The sequence below is a fragment of the Lotus japonicus genome, chromosome 5 (assembly GCF_012489685.1).
Source record: "Lotus japonicus ecotype B-129 chromosome 5, LjGifu_v1.2".
Taxonomy (NCBI): Eukaryota; Viridiplantae; Streptophyta; class Magnoliopsida; order Fabales; family Fabaceae; genus Lotus; species Lotus japonicus.
The window spans coordinates 63,041,193-63,065,619 of NC_080045.1; the positions used below are offsets into that span (position 1 = coordinate 63,041,193).

The following is a 24,427-nucleotide window of genomic DNA, read 5'->3' on the forward strand; positions in this document are numbered from 1 at the left end:
TTTGATTGTTCCATCGATTGGGACTCGGGGGTGGCTGAAAGTTGGGTTTTGAGAACTGGGTCGTTGGAAGTTGGGGTTTTGAGAAATGGGTGATGGAAAATTGGGGTTTTGAGGAATGTGTTGTTGAAAATTGGGGTTTTGAGGAGTGTTTGGTGGTGGTTGTTGTTGATTCCACGCTTGTTGAGGAAATCGATTGGGAAGTGCATAGGTACTGGTTTTCTGTTCCCCTAATTTTCTGTTCCATTTCTTGCTCTATCGTTTCTTATTCTTCATTTCCATAATTTTAACTTCAAAATGGGTCTTTGGTTTTTGAGTCCTTTTTCGGTTTCAATTATTTTCTGCATTCCTGTGTTGTTCACCTTGTGTGCTTATTCTTCCTGTGTTTTTCATATTAATTTGTTTGAATTGCTTGAATACCACCTCCTCACTTTGATCTGCCACCTAGTGATACTTGCACTGACTAGTGACTACTCTATTGTTCTTATGGTCTAATGGATCCTCTTTGATCAACAAGTGTCGTTACTACTGTAATTGAATTCAGCATGTTGTTTTATCTCAGTATGTTGTTTTCTTTCAGTCATTATTACATTTTTCAATTTGCTTAGAAATTGGTAGTGATCAAATGGGGCAGGCGGGTTTACTGGTTCGATCTCATGTTGTCAGCACTGCAATTAAAACCTTTGTTTGTTGCACATGTATCTTGACCAGTTGGGTTTTTTTAAGATTTGGGGTTTTGTTTGGAAAAGAGATTAACATGAAAAAGATGATGTTTGGGATATGAATATGTTTTCTTTTTTCTGGGTAAGATGATGAAGAAGATGAAGATTGATGAACATGATGGATATGTTGAGTTTCTTTTTTTATATTTATTTTTTATGAACTCAGAGTTTTTGTTTTTTCTTAGGGGGACTAAATTGACTAAAGTGACATAACAAGATCTGAGTTGTCAAGCCAAAGTGGCAAAAATTGTGACACTTGGACTTTCCGTCTCAGGGACTAACGGAAAACTCAACCAAGGATGAACTTGACCGACGGCAACACATTCAGGGATGAAAAACAACCATTTCCAAAATATAAGGACCAGTCCGTCATAAGTGAACACATTCAGGGACCAAAATGGCTGTTTACTCGGAACATCAATAAGGAGAGAATCTTTTTAAGAGGGTAATTTAGGAAAATTATTAAAAAGAACTATAAATTTATTATTATAAATTAATTTTAAATAAATTTTTAATTCTAGAGAATTAGGTAAAAACGACTTATAATGAAGGACAGAAGGAGGAGTAGCAAAAAAACTAAAAAATGAGACTGATGATAAGAAACGTATGGAGAGGGGTACAAATGAGCGTGTAAAAATAGATCTAATCTTTTAAACCATATTAGAAGTCACATAAACTAAAAAATATGGGTGGAGAGGAGAAGAGAGGATAAAATTGAATTCAATGAATTAAAACTGAGGTCAATGAATTCATCTACATTTAGTTTTTGGACTTCATTTCAAAAAAAAAGTTATTGGACTTGATGTGTCTGATCGAATGTCATCTACATGAACTTAACTATATGTACCGTTGACAAACTAAATAACTGAATAACTAATAGTTAAACTTTTTGGTGCTTCGGAAAATAACTAATAACTACTTACAATATTTTTTAACATTATATATAAATTATTATAGTTTAAATAAATAAAAAGATATTTTTTAATTATAATTGTAAATAAACTGTGTTAAGACATTTCAATAAATATTATTATATTTTTTTGTATAAATAATTAATATTACTCAAATTTTATTATTGATATTTAATTATTAGTATAGAAATGATTTTTAGAAATAAAAAAGTTTATGAAAAATTATTAAGTTAATTTGAAATATTTAAATTACGTAAAAAAATGTTAAGTGCTAGTGTCATGAAATAAATTTTAATATCATTTTTTATACTTTTGTTCTGGAAATGAACACTCAAGAATGGTATAAACCTCAAACCCTAGTAAAGCATGAGTCTAATAATAGCCTAATCCTTTAGAATAAATGACGAATGATCCTTTGCAATGATCATAAAGTCCCCTTTTATAGAGGTTACATGAAACCCTAACTTTGCCACTAATGGGGCTTGTTAGGTCGTACCTCACTCGGCCCAACTCCCTTACATACATCAACCGCCCCTGGCACTTGCCCTAAGGGGGTCCCTAATCTCCTAAGTCCTTTCTCTCGCCCCTAGCGAGTTCCTCTCTTTTAGGTCTTATTCGTCTCTGGGCAAGTTCCTCTAGGGTGTGGGGGGGCTCGCCCAATCCAACTTTTTACCAAGAAAGTCATTTGTTGTGACTTGTCAAGGTCAAGAAGAATAAATTAATTTTAAATTTTAGAATTATGATAAGTGATAACATAAATAGCTTAAAATATTATCAAGCGAATTTAAATTTATTTAACTTATTTGGTTTCCGAATGTTTTCTCAAAGCCGATAGCCAAGAGACTTATAATCTCTCGAGGTTCTACGATCACATTAAATGGATATGCCTCTCACAACGAACATTTATTCAACTTTGACCATTATTATTTTTCTCTATTATGCTTTCTTAAGTAATTTTTTTTTACAACAAAAGATGAATATTATTAATAGCAAATGATTCATGAGAACAACCCTCTCATGGATAAGTAATTTTTACTAATATATCATAGATCAAAATAATTATTAGATATTTTTTCAATAATGCACATATATGTTATAGTTAACTTTAAATTCATTTTAGCGGCGCATTTTAATTTTAAAACTATTTATCTACATTATTTATTAAAAATATTATTTTATTATTAACTAATTTTAATTTTCAATATTTTCAAATGCAAAACTAAAGAAAATTTCATTTTTTTTAACAAAATTAATTTTTAATATTGACAATAATTTTTTTAGTTTTTAATTTGAGAATTATATGGTTTAATGCATTTAATACTCTTTGCTAATGAGTTTAATGCAAAAGCTCAAGTGAGCTTTACATATATATATATATAAGTTACATCTATCTTATAGACTCTGCTAGGGTTTATAGAGGCTTTCTCAGAAGGCGATGGCCTTCTTCGTTCGCAACAACAAGGCAGTGGGGCAAATCAAGCCTGGGGGAAGACGTCCTTTCGAGACAAATTGCTAGGGGGAAAGGTAGCACCCCCAGCCAAGACAGCTGTTAGCTTGGTTGAACAAGGAAAGATGAAGATCGTTCACTATAATGACAACCCTATGCTGCCACAAGTGATCACAGATGCGGATGCGATCAAGGAGTTGTGCTATCCATGGCAAGAAGCTTTGGTAGTATCACTACTGGGAAAGAAGTTGGGCTATAGAACCATGAAGTCTCGCCTCTCAGCAGTGTGGAGACTTACGGCTGATTTTGATCTGCTAGACATTGACAATGGTTTCTTTATGGTGAAATTTGATCTTGCCGCTGACAGAACAAAGGTTATGGAGGGTGGGCCTTGGATGATATTTGATCATTATCTAGCAGTGTCTACATGGAATAAGGATTTCTTGTCACCTCTGGCAAAAGTCTCTAAAACTCTTGCGTGGATTCGCATTCCAGGACTAAATGTGGTGTTCTATGATGAGAGTTTCCTTCTTGGCGTGGCTACTGCAGTGGGAAAACCTATACGAGTGGATGGCAATACGCTTCGAGCGGAGCGGGGAAAGTTTGCAAGGATATGTGTGGAGTTGGATCTAGCTAAACCTGTGATTGGCAAAATCTGCATTGAGGGATTCTGGTACAAGGTTGAGTATGAGGGATTGCACATCATCTGCTCCAAGTGTGGTTGCTATGGACACAGGGGAAGAGATTGCACCTCAGGTACACCAACTGCCATGCTAAAGGAACAGGAGGCGCCGCCGTCACAAAGCCAGCAAGATACGCCAAACCCTAGTGCACCGACGGCTGGAGCGAACATTCAGGAGGATAATTCGCAAAACATAGAAACTGATGTACTCATGGGGGCGGATTCTCAGGGAATTATTCCTGGGGGTTTAATGGTCAATGATGTGTTTATTATGGAGAAGCCACATAATATGCCAGATGCAGATTGTGAAATTTTAGGAGAATGGATGGTTGTTACAAAGAAGAAACGTGGCCCTAAGAATCAGCCAAGTAATGGAAAGAATCTCCAGACATTAATGGAAAAAAATAAAGCTCCACCAAATCAGGAATTAAAAGGGAATGGTATCCTGGCTCCTCAGGGGAAGTCAACGCACGTGGCTATTGAGGATGATATTAATAAGGGCAAGCAGCAGGAGGAGACAGGTAGGGACCACACTAGGCAAGGGAAATTTGTTGGGGAAAAAGTGTGGATTAAGAAACGGAAAGAGGGACCCACTAGAGCAGAAAAAGATAATGCCAAGACCCAAAATTCAAACCTGTTGGGATCTGTTCCAAATTTTCACATGGGATCAACAAGTCAAATAATAAACGTAGAAAAAGATACTGGGGCCAAAGTCCGCGAACAGGTTCAACGGACAGGGGACAATCAACAAGCTCCTGTGCCAGTTTGTCCCATGGCTACAGAGATGATAGATGGTGTTTTTAAGGCAGGAACCCAATCGGCAGTAGCTTATGGGTCTCGTCCTCCTGATAACTCACAGGGAGGTGATCATGAGATGGAAGTGGCATGTGGAGTGCAGCCTACAGAGTCAATTAGCACGGATGAGATTGCGCCTGGGCAGGAGCCCAACATTAGCACAACGTAGCATCGGATTGCTGTGTGTTCTGGTTCGCGTTTAAATTGTTTTTAATGATTGTACAACCAGATTTCAATGTTCTCTCATGGAATGTGCGTGGTGCCGCGAATGCAGTATCTAAGAGGAATTTAAAAGAGATGCTGAAGAAACATAAGCCAAATATTTGTTTTATTCTGGAAACTCATGTCCAATTCAGCCGTCTTCAAAATTTCTGGACTAAACTAGGCTACAGTTCTGTTGCTTTTGAAGAGGCTCAAGGCCAAGCGGGGGGAATCTGGGCGCTGGCACTGAATGATATAGCTGGTTCTGTGAGTGTTTTGGCCTCTCATGCTCAGGTTATTACCTTATCCATCTCTATTGGCAATCTTCAATGGGTTTGTTCAGGAGTATATGCGAGCCCTATTCCCATTAATAGACAGTTTCTCTGGAATCATCTGCGGGGTGTGGCTTCTACGATCTCTACTCCATGGGTTTTAGTGGGTGATTTTAATGACACCTTGGCCTCAACCGAACAACGTGGTGGTATTTTTTCTCATTCAAGAGCGCAGACGTTTCTTGATAATCTGAATTCTTGCAACTTGGTGGATATTGGTGCAACTGGTATGGCTTTCACTTGGTTCCGACACTGTCAAGGTCAGGCTCCTGTCCACAAACGACTTGATCGTGCTGTGGCTTCTCTTCCTTGGCGTGTGGCTTTCCCGGAGGGTGGAATTGAGGTCCTTCCCAGACTCCATTCAGACCATAGTCCCATTCTTCTTCGGTGTGGGAGAAAAATTGAGAATATGGGGAATCGACCATTCCGATTTGAAGCAGCCTGGGCTATGCATCCTCTATATGGTGATGTTGTTCAAGAGGCTTGGCAGAAAGGAGGGCCGGATGTGCTGACGGCTCTTCATGAGGTGAAAACCGATTCTATAGAATTTAATAAGAAGACTTTTGGCAACATTTTCCGGCGTAAGAGGCATATTGAGAATTGTATGGCGTCGATTCAATTGAGACTTGAAACAGTGGACTCGGTGGCGTTACTACATTCACTTAATAGTCTCAAGAAAGAATATAATGAGATCTTGGCCCAAGAAGAAATGTTATGGTTCCAAAAATCTAGAGAAAAATGGGTTAAATATGGAGATCGGAACACAGCTTTCTTTCATGCTCAAACTGTTATTCGCAGGAAGAGAAACCGCATTCTGGGGCTTAATCTCCCAAACGGAGTTTGGTGTGATGACGTAGAAACTCTTCAGCAAGGCGCTATTGACTACTTTAAATCTTTGTTTGCAGAAACAGTTGAGGTGGATACATCCTGCTTGCCAACTCCGGGATTGCTCCCTATCCCTGCGCATTTTATTCCGGATCTTGAGCGAGAAGTCACCAAAGATGAGGTCTATATGGCTCTTCAGCACATGGGGTCATTCAAAGCTCCAGGGTCAGATGGTTTTCATGCTTTCTTCTACAAAACATATTGGGATGTGGTAGGTGATGCAGTTTATCAGTGTGTTAAAAATGCTTTTCAGACTAAACAGTTTGATCCTACTCTAGGGGAAACTCTTATAGCTCTCATCCCAAAATTGGATTGCCCCATCTCTTTTAAGGATTTCAGGCCTATCAGCTTGTGCAACGTGATTTATAAGCTCATCACAAAAATTATTGTGAATAGAATCAGGCCTATCCTTAATGAGATTATTAGCCCTATGCAGAGTAGTTTTATCCCTGGAAGGAGCACTAGTGATAATGCTATTGCCCTTCAGGAGATAGTGCATCATCAACAAAAGGGCCGCAGGAAAAACGGAAACTTGGTGTTTAAACTTGATCTTGAGAAGGCTTATGATCGGGTTGACTGGCGTTTCTTGAGGGAAACTTTGGTGGCTTTTGCCTTCCCACCTTCTCTTGTGGATCTCATTATGCATTGTGTTACAACATCTCAGTTATCTATTTTGTGGAATGGTGAGCGATTGCAGTCGTTTGCTGCAAAGCGGGGACTTCGTCAAGGGGACCCTCTATCTCCATATCTCTTTGTTCTTTGCATGGAAAGGTTCAGTTCTGCGATTTCTACTGCAGTTCAGGAGGGGAGGTGGGATCCCATTTGTACAGTTCGAAATGGCCCTGGTTTGTCCCATCTCTTTTTTGCAGATGATGTTCTTCTCTTTGTTAAAGCGAAGGACAGCCAAGTGGCTTGCTTAAAGGAGCTGCTAGATAATTTTTGTAATGCATCAGGCTTGAAGGTTAATGAAGCGAAATCCAAAATCTTGGGGTATGCAGGGCTGAGTACCCAGAAAAAAAACAGAATTGTTGGTATTGCTGGCTTTCAATTTACTTCTGATATTGGCAGGTATTTGGGTTTTCCTATTTTCCAGAAGAGGATTAATAAGCAGGATTTTAATTTTATTTTTGATAGAATTAATTCTCGCTTGGCGGGTTGGAAGTGCAAACTCTTGAATAGAGCAGGAAGAGTAACTCTGGCACAATCAGTTCTTACTGCTATGCCAACCTATTGTATGAGTCAGGTATGGATGCCTCAGGGTGTGTGTGACAAACTGGATGCTACTGTCAGGAATTTTATTTGGAAAAATAGGGATGGCCGTGGTATTCACTTGGCTGGGTGGGATCGTATTGCTCTCCCAAAGAGACTTGGTGGCTTAGGTTTGAGAAAAGCTAGAGACCATAATGTGGCTTTATTGGGTAAGCATGTGTGGGAGATCCTTGTGGACTCTAATAAACCCTGGGTGCAACTTATGAAAGCTCGGTATTTTCCAAATTGTTCTTTTTTGCTTGCAATTGAGAACCAAGGATCGTCAGTTTGGAGGGGTTTCTTGAAGGCTAGAGAGGTGTTGCGTCCTGGCTTTGAATTTAAGATTGGTAATGGCTTGTCATCTTTCTGGCATACACCCTGGTGCACTCCTCAGCCGCTGTGTCAGCTTGTGGACTTTGTACATTTTTATGATGTAGAGCTGCAATTAAAGGATATTTGGGATGGTGAGCACTGGCGGTTGGAACGGTTATGGACGATATTACCTGATAACTTGGTTGCTATTATTAATGAGGTTGCTGGTAGAATCAATCCTGGAGTTGCAGATAGTGTTTGTTGGTCTGGGCACATCACAGGAGAGTATTCCACGGCTTCTGGCTATAATTGGATTATTAGCCAACGTATGCTTGCAGCTCCTGGTGACAACTCTCTGAATTGGACCTGGATTTGGCGTTTAAAAACACCTTTGAAGTGCTCTTTGCTTGTCTGGCTAGCGGTGCAGAATGCCCTTCCAACAAATGCCTGCCGATTTCAGAGGGGTATGGCTGCGTCTGATAGGTGCACCTTGTGCAATGCCGGTGAAGAAACGGTCCTCCATTGCCTTCGTGATTGTGACCAAGCTTTGCGGGTCTGGCGGCGCATGGGCTTTACAACGACAGGACCTTCGTTTGGCACTCCAGATTGCAGCGCTTGGCTTCGAGACATGCTAGTGGACTCCAACCCTATTGCAGCAGCAACTTTGTGGTGGATTTGGAGGGCTCGGTGCTCATTTTGCATGGAGCACACGCAGCTGAACATTCATCTTCTTGCTTCCAATATTACGGCCATGGCTTCTGATTTGAGCTACTGTTTCGGGGAGCCTGGTACGGTGGGTCTCGCGGCTCCTCCAAGGCTGGTTTCATGGCTTCCTCGGGATGAGCATAGCATGGTCATTAATGTGGATGGTAGTGTGATGGATAACCCCAAGAGAGGTGGGTATGGTGGCTGTCTTCGCAGCGGCTTGGGACAATGGTTTGGAGGCTTTTTTGGTTTTTGGGATGACCCAAATATTCTACACCAAGAGCTGCTTGCAATCTATTATGGTTTGAACCTAGCCTGGGACTATGGCGCTCGTAAGGTGGAATGTCAATCGGATTCCCTCGATGCTATGAATCTTGTGTTGTCAAACCCTTCGCAGAGACACACGTATGCTTCCCTTATATGGGATATTAAGGACCTCTTAGATCGTGCGTGGGATGTGCAGCTTTACCATACTCTCCGGGAGGGGAACGCTTGTGCTGATTTCCTAGCAAAACATGGGGCGCAACAGAATAACAAACTCGTGATTATTCAACAACCGCCAGAAGGGATGAGCTTTCTCTTGCTAGCTGATGTTATGGGTGTCTCCTATGTGAGACCTTAGTTTTCTTTTTATTTAACGACATGTACCAAAAAAAAAAATATATATATATATATATATAGATTAAACTAATCAATTAACTAGCATTAATAAAATTGTGACTTGTCAATTTAAATATCCATGACTCATGTAACCAATACATGCAGATTAACCGATTATAAGCAACTTAGAGTACACAACAACAAGGGAAAATGATTCATTAATGGTATTATGATTTTAGTAATAAATAAAATAATTCATTAATCATCATGGTAATTAACAAATCAGAAGCGAGGAGAAGGAGGAAAACAAGATATATATGATATATTGATACAAAGTTATGTCCTAGTTCATGAGAAAGCCTTGCATTCTGCTTAAGCTCATTCTGCAAATCATGCTTCTTCGCCTCATATCCTTCAATTTCATTTCTTGCAGGTCATAGTGAATTAATGCAACTTCTTGTTGTGCTCTTCCGCCATTGACATGCTTGGCATTGGAGACTGGACTGGAGACTGGCTTACAATTAGACTACTGGACTGGCCTGGTTTGCCTGGGCCTTCAAGATTATATAAATAAATCAGTTCACATTGACCAAAAAAAAAAGTTTAATAATTTTTAAAAGGCTTAAATATGTCGGATGCCCCTCTAAAATAAGGCTTCTTTGGTTTAAGCCCCTCTAAAATATTTTTGTGGGAATACACCCCTATTGTGAAAATAATACCCAGCTTTTGGCCCCTGCCGTTTACTTCCGTCAGTTAAGTGCTGAGTCAGTTAACGGAAGCTGACGTGGCAAACTAGTTTTGCCATAAATACATCTGACTAAGCAGCCATGATGGAATTCCAGTTTTTTTTTTTTTAAAAAAAATTCCCCCAAATTAAAAACCCTAAACTGTCGATGGTTGAGAAGAAGATTGGAGAAGAAACAAGAGGATCTGGTCGAATGTGAAGAAGAAAGAAGAAGAGCAGGTCGAAAAGCATGAAGAAGGTGAACAATGGCAGCGCAGAGAAGAGGGAAACACCAATTCGTTCCTTGTCATCTTCTTCGTCCTCATCTAGCCTCTCCAATGTCTTTCTTACTTTTACTTTTCTTTTAATATTTGGAGCCTTCATATTTTTATCAAGCTTTCCCCTAAATCTGCAAGCTTTCCCACTTAATTTTCCTAAATTAGTTTAAACCCTGCTATCTGCAATTTCCCCTCTCTGCTGTAATTTGAATTGATAATTTTTGCATAATGAGCAAAAATGTTACTGCAATACTGCATCATCAGAGGAACTTTTGCAAGATGAAGGGGAGCACTGGAATGCTACAGTGAAAGAGAAGTTTGATGCTGAATTGAAGAAATACAAGGGTGAATTGAAGAAATATGAGGCTAAATTGAAGAAGGTAGAGGCTGAAAGAAACAGAGATAAGGTAGAGGCTAAATACAGAGTGGTTTCTAACGTTAATTGGGGATTGGGTTTTAATTTAGGGGTTAAGTTTTGGGGATTGGGTTTTTAATTTAGGGATTACGGCTGGGGATTTAGTTAGGGTGTTTTTTTATTTTATTTAAAAAATATGTAATTCCACCTAGGTTGCCACATCAGCTTCCGTTAACTGACTCAGCACTTAACTGACGGAAGTAAACGGCAGGGGCCAAAAGCTGGGTATTATTTTCACAATAGGGGTGTATTCCCACAAAATTATTTTAGAGGGGCTTAAACCAAAGAAGCCTTATTTTAGAGGGGCCTCCGACATATTTAAGCCTTTTTAAAATAGAAAATCCCAATTTTGTTCATTTTCATGTTTTATTTTGTTTTCCAAATTTTTAAATCCTGACATTCATGTTGTAAGTTTTTTCTTTATCTTAATCTTATGAAATTTGGTATATTTGTTGAAAATTATTATTGAAGAGTGCTAGCAACATTCCATCCGACACTCTTTTTCTAAGAGCATCTCTAATGCAGCAGTACCTTAGAGCTGTACTTATCTTAAGATGGTGTATCTTAAATTTTCTTGCATTAAAGCTAGCTGCTTAAAGAGTGTCAGATCTTATGTTAAGGTATGTATTCGAGTTAAGACACTGAATCAAAGGAGGATCTTAAGTTAAAAAATATTTTCTTTCATTCATCCAACAAAATAATGTGCATCCGTATCTAATGAGTACGTTATATCACGTGTGACATTTCAGGCTAAAAAAATGATAAAATACCAACTAAATTATCAAAGATTAAAGACACTAATTTTTTTCAATTGGTTAAAATTTATGTTAGTCTAATACTCTAATGTCTATCGAAGATTTATGACTAATTGACTAATAAAAATGTAAAAGAGTAGCACTTTTTTTTACTTACCGAAGAAGATTGGGTTTTTGCAGCGCAGACCACACATCCAATTGCAGAAGCCAGCGGGCAAGGCACATGCCTTGTAGCAATAACGGAAGCATTGTTCTGATGTAGCCTGTGGTGTTATCTCGTTACTATCATCCTTCTTGTCATTCGTCTCAACAGCTCCAGCAGCCACTATGAGGCACACCATCAACAACATTGCAACCAATTTATTGCTCGCCATTTTTTGGTATGCCTCACTCTCAGTATCAATATATGTGTTTGGTTTTTTTGAATTTCCTCCTTCTCAATTTTCAACATTAACATGGCATGCATATATATATAGCTCTGTTCATGGATTCTCAGCCATTAATAGGGTCAACATTCGTTGCTAAAATTTGGGGTTCTTGTGCTAATTTTAACAAAAACCAACACTCCTCGCGCTAAGAATTTGTCAAGACTACAGTTATGTATGTTCTGTAATACCCTAATACAAAATTGACACAGGTCAAATTGAGAGGATAGATCTAATTTGGTCTAACGACTTATGTTGATAAGTCTCACATTGACGACAGATGAGAGATGAGACAAAAATAGCTCTTATATATGAGAAGATAATTCTCAACTCTTGAGTTAGCTTTTTGGTTAAGTTTCCTAAATTCTAATATAGTATCAGAGTCTATCCCAGATCCGTTTAGTGGAGACCACTTGTGTATGAGGTACCTATAGATGTTCTAATCTTACGCGTGAGCGAGTGTGTTTAGAAGTTGCACATAGATGAAATGAGAAATATAATCCATAAGACAATATGGAGCCACACTATTTTATCTATCATTTAACCTTAATTACCCTAAGGCCATTTTGTATTTGGTAAATTTTATCAGCCTGAGATTCTAATGAAAAAAGTTCAGCCTCAATTCTGAGTATGTTCCATATACTTCCGGCCACCTGTTGAATTACAATCTGAACCTATAACACGTGAAGACCAAGAAATTAGTTCTGCGAGTAACATATTAGTAGACAGAACAAAATGCAGAGAACACTGATTATAAGGGAAGTTGTTCCATGCATCTCAGATTTTTGTGATAGCTCAATAAGATCAATTGTTGATGTTAAGGTCAGATGAATTCCGTGGAGAGTGAGCATGAGTGCTTGCCCCTCTCTTTAACTTTGTTTTGATCATATATGTAGTGTTTAGTTTTTAAACTCATTAGACAGTGTGAAATGGAAAAACATTCTCATTAAAAAACACCCCTTAGGCCCTTATAAGCTTTCTAGCCAATGAATATGGTTGGGGTTAGCTGAGGGGTAAAGGCTGTTCTTGTTCTTTGTGACCGGGTAACATAGGTAGTCAAAGGTGTTCATTGAGCTATAATCTAGCAGCTTATCATACAACAAGGTGAGTTGTATTTTAGTACTGGTGAACTGAAGGCAACCTATTGATTATGAATCAGTAGTGAGAAGAATCACTCTCACCAAATTAAATTTGGTAATTTGGATTGGAAGTATAAGATACCCTAGCAACATTTAACAAATGTTGGTGTTGATGTTCAACCACTTAACTCTGTTGTGGCATCTCAACACATGAGAATTGGTGCATTGCACCCTACTGGCTAACAAACTCAGTGGGAGTTCCTTTATATTATCTGACCTAAGACATTAATTTGATGTTGGCACTTGATTCTTGACCAGCTTACAAATCTAATATGGGTATCAGAATTAGAAGTCTTTAGCCTTGAATTTAAAGCAAACAAATCCAAGTAAATCGTGTGGAGTAATCCACAATTGTCATAATGCATTTCCTACCAGCTGCATGGCCTTACATGCATGTATATGGACCCATATGGCCATATGACATTGAACTTGGAAGAAAATTTGCTACTTGAAATAAATGACAATCATCTATACTTTGTTAAGGGAGACACATCACTCGAGCTTGAAGATTAAGAATAAGGGAAAGTAGTGGAGTGAATCCCCAAGTGGCCAAAGTTCATATGGGATGTTTATAAGGGTTATCAAATCAGTCTATATACTTAATAAAATAGCAATAGGGTCCTCAACCTATTTTTCGTAGGTGAGTTTCATCCAACTTTTTGTTTTTCACTAATCTCTATTTAAGGGCTTACTTAATGGAGAAAAGTAAAGATGGATGCCTAATGTGACTTGTAAACATTCCTATTTTATTTATTGTAAGAACTATTTTTTCGACGCTAACAGACGTCAGGAACTAGTTAAGGGCTTCAATTGATAGGAAAGTCAGAAGAACAAAACTTAGGATATACGATGAAACCATATTAGAACTCATTCAGAATATGCGTATAGCGCATTGTTACCGTAATCAAACCAGCCGATATGACTAGGGGAAACGTACAAGCAACTAGTTCATTTGAAGAAAAAATCGGTAGATTTCAGAGTTGGTAAGAATCGGTCATGAACTCGTTGAACCAGGTCAAAACTTGTGAAGTTGTGAGAAATAGACAAAACCAAAGGTTTAAAAGCAGTTTAAACCTATCATTTTTTAAAGGTTAAAAAGCAGTTTAAACCTATCACTTTTTAAAAAAAATCACTTACTTTTTTTAAATAAAAAAAACATCTTATTTAAATATATGTCTAATATTATAGAAGACCCACATATATGAATTATTGATTTTAGCTCGTAAATGGTTGACAAAGCTCATCGGAGTGCCAACGCTTCAACCACCATAGGATCCACACATGAAACCTGCAACTGAGAAGCAGCAACCAGAAGTTTTCCATTGTGATCCCTCGCTACCCGCCCGAATCCAGTGCCGTCCACTCCGGACCAACCAACATCAATGTTAAGTTGTTAACTTTAATCTTCCCATTTCAGCTTAAGTAGCAAATCTGTCCTTAAACTTGATAACCCATATTAGCCTATATACGTTCATATTTAGGAATATATGACCCAAAATAAACGGCAACCAGGGAAAAAATGATTCATTGATGGTATGAAAGAATAATTAATCATTATGGTTACAAATGACAAGAGGGAAGGAGGAAAACAACATAATTAATACTCCTAAGTTATGTCCTAGTTCATGAGAAAAGCCTTGCATTTCACCATGCTAAGTGCATTCAATCATGCCCCAACTCCTACCTGGGGAGACAAGTTCTCTTCACCATCACCTGAAAGTCATTTCAAAAATTTACTATTAAATTAATTACACTAATTGGATTTTTTTAAATTTCTATACAATTGAAAGTTCTAAGAGTGTGTAAGAATGAATGATGAGGAAGCTAATGAAGTTACCGCCGAAGAAGATGGGGTTTTTGCAGCGGCCTCTGCACATCCAATTGCAAATGGCGGAGAGGAAGACGCAACTTTCGTAGCAATATGTGTAGCACTCTTCTGATGTGAACTGGCGCGCCTGCGTCGTCTCAACAATGCTGCTGACTACGAGGCACACCATCAACAAAATTGCAACATTTTTTCTCGCCATTTTGGTATGCCTGGCTCGCTATCTCTATGTTTTCTTTTGCTAGTGCTTAATTTGTTTATCCCCCTTCGCTTTGGATTATTTTTCAAGATTTATATATATAGCTAACTCCATGGCTCGTGAGCCACAAATAAGGTCAACCTAAAATTGTGGGGCAGATCATTGTGCTAATTAGCGAGGAGATAGGGGAACCTGAAAGTAGGGGGAGATAATTATCCTTGCCTATTATTACTCAATATGAGATTCCAAATTCACATGTATTTCCTACAATCTTTCCTTTAAATGCGAGTAATCATAAAATTGTTATGTTCCATTGCTCCCCCTCTAGTCTAAAGTCTCTTCAGTACTGAATAAAATCACATAACTAGTGAAACTTCAAGGCTGAATAAAATATAATCATAAGAACTTTATTTTACATCCCTTTCATGTACATTACAATACAAATGCTTTTTTGATCTGATAAATGCTCCCCGAATGCGGGGCTAAAACAATCTAGATGAAAAGAAAAATTATGCTGCCATAGCCACACTGTAAAGAATATATAACAACCTAATGGAAGAACATCACAGGATATAACAAACACACAACCTAGTAGTATTTGAGAACAGCGAATCCCAGTGCAATCAATAGAGCAGAAGGAGGGACATTGTAAGATGTCATGGCAGATGATGGAGTCAGATTGGAGCGGCCACTTCCTGTAGATGAAGATGGGGTATCAGAATCCACTGATGGAGATGGTGGAGTCAATAGAGGAACACTTGTGTCAGACTGAGGTGCCAATGAAGGTGAAGTTGGTGAGGGAAGTTCAGAAGAAGCTGCTCAAAGAAAATTAAGAGCCTGATGTTAATAACAAACTAATAAACTCTTAGTTAGCACTTAAAATATAATGTTAGTATACTAAGAGTAAGAAACTTTAAGTGCTTGCATTAAAGTGAAATTACCTTGAGGACTAGGGGTTGGGGTAAATCCAGAGGGAGCAGATGCAGGGGATAGTCCAAGAGACCCCGGTCCTGTGAATAAACACCAAAATCATTCTAGAGGTTAGATATTTAAAAAGAAAAATGGTGTATTTATTTCTAGGCCAAAATATATATTGAAATGGAAATTTTGTGTTTTGCCATTACCTGGAGCAGGAAGTGGGGAACCAGAGGCTGCAAAATAAGCAAGGGCAAACAGTTAAACATCTTAGAGCGTGTTTTGAAATCTTTCAACAATTGATTCTAAAACCAAAATTACTTTTAGGGAAAAGCTACTCGACTACTTTGAGTAATTATACGAAAAAGTTGATTGAAACATGCTATTAGCCGTGTTGGTAAACAGACTATGAATGAAAAAGATTGAAGAAATTTACCTTTGCATTGAACTGGGACACCAGGCATGTTGCAGGCACGAGGGAGAGAGATAGCCAAGGTTCTGTTGATCGGTAACTTGAAGGGAATGCTGGCGGTGACCAAGAGACACAAACAGTCCATACCACTACTTGTGAGGGACTTGAGAGCACCGCAGCACTCTGTGGTTGGCGAGGAGGAGCCATTGGCACTGCTACTTGTGAGGAAACTCATACAAGGTGTGAAGAGAGTGCTTAGCACTGAGGCATTACATGGCGTGCTGATTTGGGCATCATAAGCTGGTGCAACCATCACCATTGCAATGGCTAACACTAGAGCTAGGCGGCAGAGAGGCGCAAAACTTGCCATGTGTACTATACAATCCTGTAGTTTTAGCTTGTGGGGTTGGTTCAGGATGTGCAAAAGAAAAATGGGTTCTGAAGTTTGATGATTGTGTACTTGATGGAGGATAAGGGGACTTATATATATATAGATAGAAGGCATGAAGAAGAGAAGGGAAGGAAAATGAACTATTAGGAATCATTTGGATTTGGTTTAGAAGCTCAACTACCAAACCATTCAATGCGAATTTGAAGTGTTTAAGTAGGTAGGATTTGCATGTTGTGGCCCTCATCTGAGACTACATTGTCTAAAGCACATTAAGCTCACCAGGTGGCATCCAAAACTTCCTACCCTAATTTGGCGTCACGCAATGTTGGATGTATAATACTCAATTTATTATTGGCCTACTTAATTATCAGTCAAGTCATAATTCTTAATTAGTTCAGGTAGATAACTGAATTTACATCATCTCAGAGTCCTACTTCCATTTCTTTCTTGCAAAAAATTCTTAGAAGATGAGGTTATCAAGAATGAGACAGTCAAAGCATATCGATTCTTAACTTTTTGTAAGTAAAAACGATTACGTAGTTTAAGTTAAATCAATGATACGATAAGTTCATTTTAGAGGAGTTTGATTATTCTTTCTACTTTAGTTAGTTATTTATCGATAAATGCTATGATATCCTCTAACTATGTTGATTGTTGATGAAGAATTTTAAAAGTCTTAATTGTATTTGTAGTCCTCTTAATTGGACTTTATGTGATTTTGGTCTCTATAATTTATTTTTCGAACTAATAAGTTCTTGTACTTTTAAAAATAAGTAAATTTGATCCCTTTGTCAATTTCTTACACCAAATGTCATTAAATCTTTATATCCTCTAACTATAATTTATGATGGATTAGAGTAACATAAAATTGAAAGTCTAAATCTAAACAATTGAGTACAAATTTATTAAAATTTGAAGATTTTACTATAAATGTTTTCTATGGATTTAGCTATCAAGTTTTCATACGGATTTACCTTTAATTTTTTTCTGCTGATTTTACTAAACTTTTCGTATAGATTGAGTGAGCTCTCAAACAAACTAGCATGATTTCAATGGAATGGGGGTCTTAACCTCTTATGTTCATTACAAACGGAAACTATACAAGGGAAATTAAATTCAACAAATCAAGCGTAGGAAACACGTAGTTCGTTTTTCTGAACTCATGTTTTTACTCATCCTAACATCCCTCACCTGGAACATCAAAAAGGTTGGTGATCCACATAACAGACCTGTGTTTGGAATTTTCTATGCAATTTAATTTTATAGGCCAAAGATTCAAGTCTCCCTATTTGAACTTTGAACAGCTTAATATATCAGAGAAGTAGTTCACCAACATAACCTGTCTTCAATTGCTTTCTATATCTTAATGTCTTTTTTTTCCCTATAAAACCCCCTGCTAGTACTCCATCCCTTCAACCATCCAAGTAAATCAAACACAACGTTACAGTCTTAAAAAACACAATATTCACTTCTCAGTTCAAAGGATATATACCACTAGATTTTACATCATTAACTTCCAATTCAATATGGCACAAACAAAAATGGTGATGGGTCTGGTTCTGGTGGTAATTGCAATACTCTGTGCCGGAGCTGCAGCACAATCAAGTTGCACTAGTGTGTTAGTGAACCTGTCACCGTGCCTCAACTACATCACAGGGAACTCCTCAACCCCATCTTCAGGGTGCTGCTCACAGCTTGCCAGTGTTGTGAGGTCACAACCACAGTGCCTGTGTCAGGTTCTTAACGGCGGAGGATCATCACTGGGAATCAGCATCAACCAAACCCAGGCTCTGGCCTTGCCTAGTGCTTGCAATGTGCAGACCCCACCCACCAGCCAGTGTAATGGTAAGACACCAACATTCCGTGCATGTTTGAAAATTGTTCTACAATTGATTTTAAAACCAGAATCAAGTCCGACTTACGAGTAACTTCTGGTTGCTAGAATTGACCCTGAAGAAACAGAAGCTTATGCAACTATTTTAGTCCATCACTTTAAACTGATCAATTTTCCACATCTTTGGCATATATATACATGTCCACTCTACTATTCTAACCAATGTATATATGTATAGTCAAAATTTAAAAAAAAATGAACATTTAACATCACCATTGCTTTTTTCTAATTAATATTCATCATGTGGTTGTAAACAGCTGCTGCTACACCAGCAGATTCTCCTAATTCGGATCCATCAGGTATGTACACAATGCTAATTCAACATGTTGAGGAATTGGTATTTCTGATCCAGTTTGTTCATGTTAAGTTTAATTTGATGTTTAACTGCAGGCACCGGATCAAGAACCGTGCCCACACCAGACGATGGCTCCTCCAGTGGAAATTCCATCAAGTTATCAATTCCTCTGCTGTTCATTGTTTTTGCAGCAACATATGCTTCGACTTTCTGAACATGCTGATTCTATAATCAGTTGGCTTTTCATTTTGAGTGCTATTTTTCAGTTGTTAAAGATTGTGGTCTATTTTAGATGTATTCATTTTTGTAATCAATATTTGGTTACATTGTTTTGTATTGTGAACTGAGAGAGATATATTTATATGTACTCTCCCCTTCATCAATAATCATGGATTGTATAATTAAGTTGTTTACCTAAACACAATCATAATCATTTTTTAACACTTTATGTCAAAATATGATAAAACTAACCACGTAACAATAGAATCATTTGAATACTCAGAACAAGGGGCAGATGAAGATCTCCAAAAACCATATGTTCGTTCATAGCATATGATGCACAACCAGATTTCAGTGTCATCACTCACATTACATGTCTTTTTTCAAGTTAAATTAAATTAAAGAGGGAGAAAGCTATATCTTATGCAGGACAGCTTACATGATGATTAATAGTAGACATTTTTTATTTTTAGCAAAATATTGCGGTTGTTGTATTAAAAATAAAAAATTCATACAGCCAAAACCAAAACCATGTTGGCAAGATCTAATAATATTTTATCATATGTAAAAAATATACAAGTTTATTTCCTTTATCGAAGAGAAATTGTTTGGACTTTGGAGGCTGCTCTTACCTAACTAAACACATTATTAAATTGTTAAACTAGAGAGGAGTAGATTCCAATATTACATTTAAAAACCATGATTGGCCTTTTCAAACTATTGTTTGATGCAAAGAAGACATTTCCATTGCAGCGTGATTAAACTAGTAAACACTCATTAGTCACTGTAGCTAACTGTTTAAAGAATCGAAATCAAAGCACCAGATGCAGCAAGTGAAAAAATGCATCATGAGATCACAATTTTAATTTGCCAATAAGTATGTCATAATTTTTTTGTAAACCACTGGTATCTGGTTCGCCTTTTGGATACTGATTATTTCGGATTCAAAATTTAATCATAATTAAGGTTTTTTATCCCTTCTTTCAAGTGTATTGTGTAGGGATTGAATTTAAAAGCTTTTTTTCTGCACACTCAACATGCGTACAAAGCTACCCACATTGAAGAATAGGATAGCTAAAAATTGGTGCTTTAAAATTAGGAATAGTAAATAGGTGGAGAAGGGGAAGAGAGTGGTGGTGGTAGTAAAGAAAGTCTTCAAGCTTTTGGATGATTTTCTTAAGATGAATTTCTATGAAAGATGATAAATTTATGAAATTAGGAATATGATTAGGAGTTAATAATTTTTTGATAAAGGATAAAATCTAATTTTATATGTTCAAAAATTAGAAAAGAATAATAAATTTTGGTATATCTACATCCATCCAACACAATACTCACAACGTCAATATGCCACACCACCTTGTTGGACACATGTTAAGGTCATCAGAGGTCATTCTCCAGTGAAGATTAAAGGTGAGGTATTTGTCTAATTGCAAGAGTGTTTTCCCAACTTTACCCTAATTAGGGACCAAAATCAAACTTCAATTAGTGAAAAAAAGTAAAATCATTTGTGTATTTAAATTTATGTTGAATTCAATGTAAATTTCATAAAAAATTTGTTTTTTCGATCCACTTTAAATTCAACATACTAATAAATTATTTATTCATTAAATCTTGGTATATGTAAAATTACATTTACAATGACTTTAACGTCAAATCAAACATGCAAGTAAACATGCAAGTAATTAACCCCATATATTTATTGTATTTAATGAAGATGTGAATGTGATAGAGGCATCTTCTAGTTTTAACTTTTAAGTCTCGTGAGTGGTTCTAGGAATGATGTGAGCATGCTATAATGCTACATACTACCATAATACTCTTCCGCGTCTGATTCATTGATGCTGAGTGGGTTGAGAGTGAGAGATTAAGATAGCCGATCCAAAATTTCCATTCACTCAACACAAACAAACAACATCAACAATCATCATACATGGTAGTAAAAAACTGCCATCCTTTGCTTCTGTATGGTTTTGGTTTTATTCAAAGTTAAAAACCACCGATTCTCCTGAAACCAACACAAACCGATTCTCACACACGCATCTTCTTTTATAAGAACCCACCAACCAGTTACTCGTTTGCACAGGAAACCGCTTTTCTCATTTGTTTCCTTTGTACTTGTCTCTGCAACTTCATACCAGGGCTCATGATGCAAGACTGAGCTAGTGGGCAATTAAAGAGGTACGGTGAAAAAGATAGCCCCACTCCTCATAAATTTAAAGAGAAAAGAAAAGAGTGAGATAGGCTTTATGATATGATGAATTTTGATCAATGATCATTCATCACCATCTCCACCGTTTCTTTCCATTTTCCCTTTTTACGTTTTTGTGCTGAAAATGGGGTACACTGTTAGAGGCGGGACCAGTTTTGTTTCATCTTTACTCTTGTGGGTCTTCTTTTGCATTTCATTATTATTTGAGTTGAGTTTCGAAAATATTGAACCACTAACAATTATGAGACTAATTCTGTCTGGATTTATATATCATATTAAGTGTTTGTTTGATTTTCAATTTCTAAGTGCCTATTTGGTTTTCAGTTGGGTGAATGTGAAAGCACATTCACTCAATCCAGCAAGTGAATTCCGTTGGTTGAATGTGCATTGGAAATCGTGATCTCGAATTCCAATGTTTCAAACGCACTTCTTAACTGAAAACCAAACAGACACTAAGTGTTTCACTTAATGGAGTTCAAAACTTCTTTCATGTTTAAAGCATTGAAATGTGCGATTTCGAATTTCAATGCATCAAATATACTTCCAAACTGAAAACGAAACACAACGCATAAACTGATGTAAGTAGGTTTTCTTCCATTAAACATGTTATTTATGGATTGAAACTAGAACTAAATACTCAGTTATCTGCCAACTGTGTTGAATCCTGATAGGCGGCGCGAGTAAGCGGTAATAATAATAATTGAAGGTGAAAAAATAGACATAAATGCAAGGAATTGAAAGGGAGAAATAAAGGAAGCCAAAAGAAGGAACAAGAATACAAAAAACTCATCTTTGTTCTGGTGTCTGATAGCATGCACGTCTGGTCCTGTGATCATGACCACTGAGACTCTCTTTGCATGTCGTTTTTCACCCTCTTCGTGATTCTCTCTTCTCACAGAGGAGAAGAACGGAAGCCGAGAAACCCGGGGAAAAAGTGAAACCCCTCTCTCACTCTCACACTCTCACTCACTTTTTTTTTCACTTTCAATTTTCTATATTTGTTTCTGCAACTTTGTCACAGAGGTTTAAGATCACAGTGTTCTATTCATGGAAACTTACTTGCAATTCATTGTTTCTTGCTTTCAGTAGAACACTGGATTTCACTGCAGTTTTCCTCTTTCAAGCTGCTGATGATGTTTGCCTCGTTGAATCCATGGCAGTGTCTTTGTGAAACTCTTGTCCTTTCAGGTGATTTCTATAATCTAATCTCTCTCACGCATTTTCACAAACACTTGGAACACTGTTCTGAATTTCTGAGATTTTCTGTGTTTTGGTTTCACAGTGAGAGATCTAGAGTAATAGTTGGTGACAACAACAAGCTCTCATCATGACAGATTCTGGGTCTTCATCATCTCCAGCTGAAAATCACAGGAAATCTGGTTCTTCTTTCTTCAATTCTCCAAGGTTGTTCACTAATCTGTCACCAAAAAGTTTCAATGAAGCTGAAACTATGATGAGTCCTACTTCCATACTCGACAGCAAACCATTCTCTGGGTTGAAGAACCCGTTCTGGTGTGAATCAAACAGCCCCAGAACACCAGGGGGTGGTGAAGTCAAGCGTTGCTGGGAGAATTTGGACTCCAAAGGTGTTGGTCTTGGCCTTGTTGATGCTCTTGTTGATGATCACAAACATGGTGAAGTGAATTCAAAATCTGAGAGCAGAATGGTTCTGTTTGGATCTCAGCTGAAGATTCAGATTCCTCCTCTAACACCCACACCAACTTTTTCCAGTGCTGATTTTGCCATCAAGACGAGGAATTCTCAGTTGGATTCTTCATCTGGAAGCTTTTCACTGTCTCCTATGGGGAAATATCCATCTGGGTGTGCCAATTCTCATCAAGTCTTCACTGGGTGTCTCTCTGCTAGTGAAATGGAGCTCTCTGAGGACTACACTCGTGTGACTTCGCATGGTCCTAACCCGAGAACTACTCACATATTTGATAATTGCATCATTGGGAGTAGTTGCTTTGGTGCTGGATCATGCTCTGCTGCTTCTGCCATGGAAAATGGGTGTTTTCCTCATCACACAAGCTATTATCCATCTGAGAGCTTTCTCAGCAACTGCTTTTACTGCAAAAAGAATCTTGGCCAGGGTAAAGACATCTACATGTACAGGTAATTTTGCTTATTCTTTATCCCCATGGATGATCAGATTTTGAGTGCTGATAATATCAGAATCAGAACTGTCAAGTTCTTTTTCTTTCTATCTATGAAATAAAATTTGGTTTGCATGTTGAATTTTACATCTGAATTAATAGATCATTTGGCTCATGTATGTTATGTGGTGTAAACTTTGTTAATATCTGGTCATCAAAGGGTAAAGTTATGTTTCTGCAGGAAATTGAATTAGATATCATGATTAACAAGGCTGGCCTTAATTTATCTTGCTAATTTTTACTAAGAAATTCAGTATCATTTTGTCTTCTTAGGATCTTTGGCCTTGTCAATGGTTAATATAGCAAAAACCATTCCAATTTAGCTAACTCAAGGGGCTGTTTTGTATTGAAAATGATTCTCTAATTGTAATAAACAATGGCAATAAATTTTAGTTTGGAAGTGTGCTTTGATAGTATGTGTCTGATTAGAGTCATTCCTGAAAAGAATGACTCAAAATGGAAGTGTGCTTTGATAGTGTGTGTCTGATTTGAGTCATTCCTGAAAAGAATGATAAAAGTTTCATATAGATCTTCAATCTAATTGGATGATGTTGTTTTGCAGGGGTGAGAGGGCATTTTGCAGCCATGAATGCCGTTACCAGGGGATGCTGTTGGAGGAAGGGATGAGCAAATTGGAAGCTGAGGATTTTTATATGACTTAGTTAGTTCCAATCCCTTAGCTCCCCATCCAAACAAAACCATTCAACTTTCCTCCAAATGTCTTAAGAATAATACACCCTCTTCATTTTTAGTTTTCTAGATTCATTTCTAGGACACAAAATAGTCCTTGGAAATCCTGGATCACTGTACCTGGTTTTGATCTTTCTTTCAGCTTCTCAACCTCTCTGAGATAAAGATGTGTAGAAGATAGAGATGAACTGAACTGAAAGGCTGAGATGCTGTTGAGGTGCTTTTGTTGAAATGATGAATCATGGGATTGCTTTTGGCTTGTCAACAGTTTTTGTCTTGAATTGATTGCAATGATCATTATCTATGACTTCAGCTTGCATTATCTTTGTTTATTTTTTATGAAAGTAATAATACTATAATGACGCACCTAGGACCAACTACATCATCTCAAGTAGATTCTTTATTTTTGCGTAATTTTTAATTTTTTTTTGTCCTTGTAGCACATTTACATACATGATGATAGGAGCTACTATTTTACAAATCATTTGTTTTCTTACATATAATCAGTAGATTTGTATATAGTTTCTGAGGGACTGCAGCACATGATGAAAGTTTTACAAAGGAACAGCTTTCTGACATGTTCCGGGGAATAATTCTGGGTCATTTTCCAAAAGGAGAATTAGATTATGAGACCAATTAGAAGTGG

At 37.4% G+C, this 24,427-nt stretch overlaps 5 protein-coding genes and 1 long non-coding RNA gene across 7 annotated transcripts; 3 read left to right on the forward strand and 3 right to left on the reverse strand.

The window, feature by feature from the left end:
* The first annotated feature begins 3,202 nt into the window (after positions 1 to 3,202).
* On the forward strand, positions 3,203 to 4,723 carry LOC130719965 (uncharacterized). The gene has a single exon (XM_057570553.1). It carries the CDS (start codon positions 3,203 to 3,205, stop codon positions 4,721 to 4,723), a length of 1,521 nt encoding a protein of 506 aa, XP_057426536.1.
* Positions 4,724 to 9,028: 4,305 nt separating this feature from the next.
* On the reverse strand, positions 9,029 to 11,450 carry LOC130718248 (uncharacterized). The gene is made up of 2 exons (XM_057568782.1): positions 11,167 to 11,450; positions 9,029 to 9,391 (listed from the first exon to the last, which is right to left on the reverse strand). Exons 1-2 carry the CDS (start codon positions 11,381 to 11,383, stop codon positions 9,282 to 9,284), a joined length of 327 nt encoding a protein of 108 aa, XP_057424765.1. The 5' UTR covers positions 11,384 to 11,450; the 3' UTR covers positions 9,029 to 9,281.
* Positions 11,451 to 14,071: 2,621 nt separating this feature from the next.
* LOC130718249 (uncharacterized) lies at positions 14,072 to 14,931 on the reverse strand. Its single transcript, XR_009012548.1, has 2 exons — positions 14,411 to 14,931; positions 14,072 to 14,286 (listed from the first exon to the last, which is right to left on the reverse strand). It is a non-coding gene; the product is annotated as an uncharacterized LOC130718249 (long non-coding RNA).
* A 48-nt stretch (positions 14,932 to 14,979) lies between these two features.
* On the reverse strand, positions 14,980 to 16,380 carry LOC130718246 (non-specific lipid transfer protein GPI-anchored 20-like). The gene is made up of 4 exons (XM_057568780.1): positions 15,949 to 16,380; positions 15,722 to 15,748; positions 15,539 to 15,607; positions 14,980 to 15,412 (listed from the first exon to the last, which is right to left on the reverse strand). Exons 1-4 carry the CDS (start codon positions 16,292 to 16,294, stop codon positions 15,186 to 15,188), a joined length of 669 nt encoding a protein of 222 aa, XP_057424763.1. The 5' UTR covers positions 16,295 to 16,380; the 3' UTR covers positions 14,980 to 15,185.
* Positions 16,381 to 17,686: 1,306 nt separating this feature from the next.
* LOC130718247 (non-specific lipid transfer protein GPI-anchored 5-like) lies at positions 17,687 to 18,917 on the forward strand. The gene is made up of 3 exons (XM_057568781.1): positions 17,687 to 18,160; positions 18,467 to 18,508; positions 18,600 to 18,917. Exons 1-3 carry the CDS (start codon positions 17,842 to 17,844, stop codon positions 18,716 to 18,718), a joined length of 480 nt encoding a protein of 159 aa, XP_057424764.1. The 5' UTR covers positions 17,687 to 17,841; the 3' UTR covers positions 18,719 to 18,917.
* Positions 18,918 to 21,663: 2,746 nt separating this feature from the next.
* Positions 21,664 to 24,046, forward strand: LOC130718366 (FCS-Like Zinc finger 8). Of its 2 annotated transcripts, none has more exons than XM_057568950.1 (4): positions 21,664 to 21,869; positions 22,022 to 22,123; positions 22,218 to 23,050; positions 23,654 to 24,046. In XM_057568950.1, exons 3-4 carry the CDS (start codon positions 22,263 to 22,265, stop codon positions 23,751 to 23,753), a joined length of 888 nt encoding a protein of 295 aa, XP_057424933.1. In that variant the 5' UTR covers positions 21,664 to 21,869; positions 22,022 to 22,123; positions 22,218 to 22,262; the 3' UTR covers positions 23,754 to 24,046. The 2 variants fall into 2 exon arrangements, with proteins under 2 accessions (XP_057424933.1, XP_057424934.1); XM_057568951.1 differs by having other exon boundaries at positions 22,025 to 22,123.
* Positions 24,047 to 24,427: the final 381 nt, after the last annotated feature.

Excerpts from the sequence above, each read along its gene's own strand:
- LOC130718248 (XM_057568782.1), bottom strand. The coding sequence starts at position 11,383 with ATGGCGAGCAATAAATTGGTTGCAATGTTGTTGATGGTGTGCCTCATA. Across the intron at positions 9,392-11,166 it reads CAAAAACCCAATCTTCTTCG|GCCCAGGCAAACCAGGCCAG; the intron begins GTAAGTAAAAAA and ends ATAATCTTGAAG.
- LOC130718246 (XM_057568780.1), bottom strand. The coding sequence starts at position 16,294 with ATGGCAAGTTTTGCGCCTCTCTGCCGCCTAGCTCTAGTGTTAGCCATT. Across the intron at positions 15,608-15,721 it reads TTCCCCACTTCCTGCTCCAG|GACCGGGGTCTCTTGGACTA; the intron begins GTAATGGCAAAA and ends GTTTATTCACAG. Across the intron at positions 15,413-15,538 it reads CCCAACCCCTAGTCCTCAAG|CTTCTTCTGAACTTCCCTCA; the intron begins GTAATTTCACTT and ends TTCTTTGAGCAG.
- LOC130719965 (XM_057570553.1), top strand. The coding sequence starts at position 3,203 with ATGAAGATCGTTCACTATAATGACAACCCTATGCTGCCACAAGTGATC.
- LOC130718247 (XM_057568781.1), top strand. The coding sequence starts at position 17,842 with ATGGCACAAACAAAAATGGTGATGGGTCTGGTTCTGGTGGTAATTGCA. Across the intron at positions 18,161-18,466 it reads ACCCACCAGCCAGTGTAATG|CTGCTGCTACACCAGCAGAT; the intron begins GTAAGACACCAA and ends GGTTGTAAACAG. Across the intron at positions 18,509-18,599 it reads TCCTAATTCGGATCCATCAG|GCACCGGATCAAGAACCGTG; the intron begins GTATGTACACAA and ends GTTTAACTGCAG.
- LOC130718366 (XM_057568950.1), top strand. The coding sequence starts at position 22,263 with ATGACAGATTCTGGGTCTTCATCATCTCCAGCTGAAAATCACAGGAAA. Across the intron at positions 23,051-23,653 it reads AAAGACATCTACATGTACAG|GGGTGAGAGGGCATTTTGCA; the intron begins GTAATTTTGCTT and ends GTTGTTTTGCAG.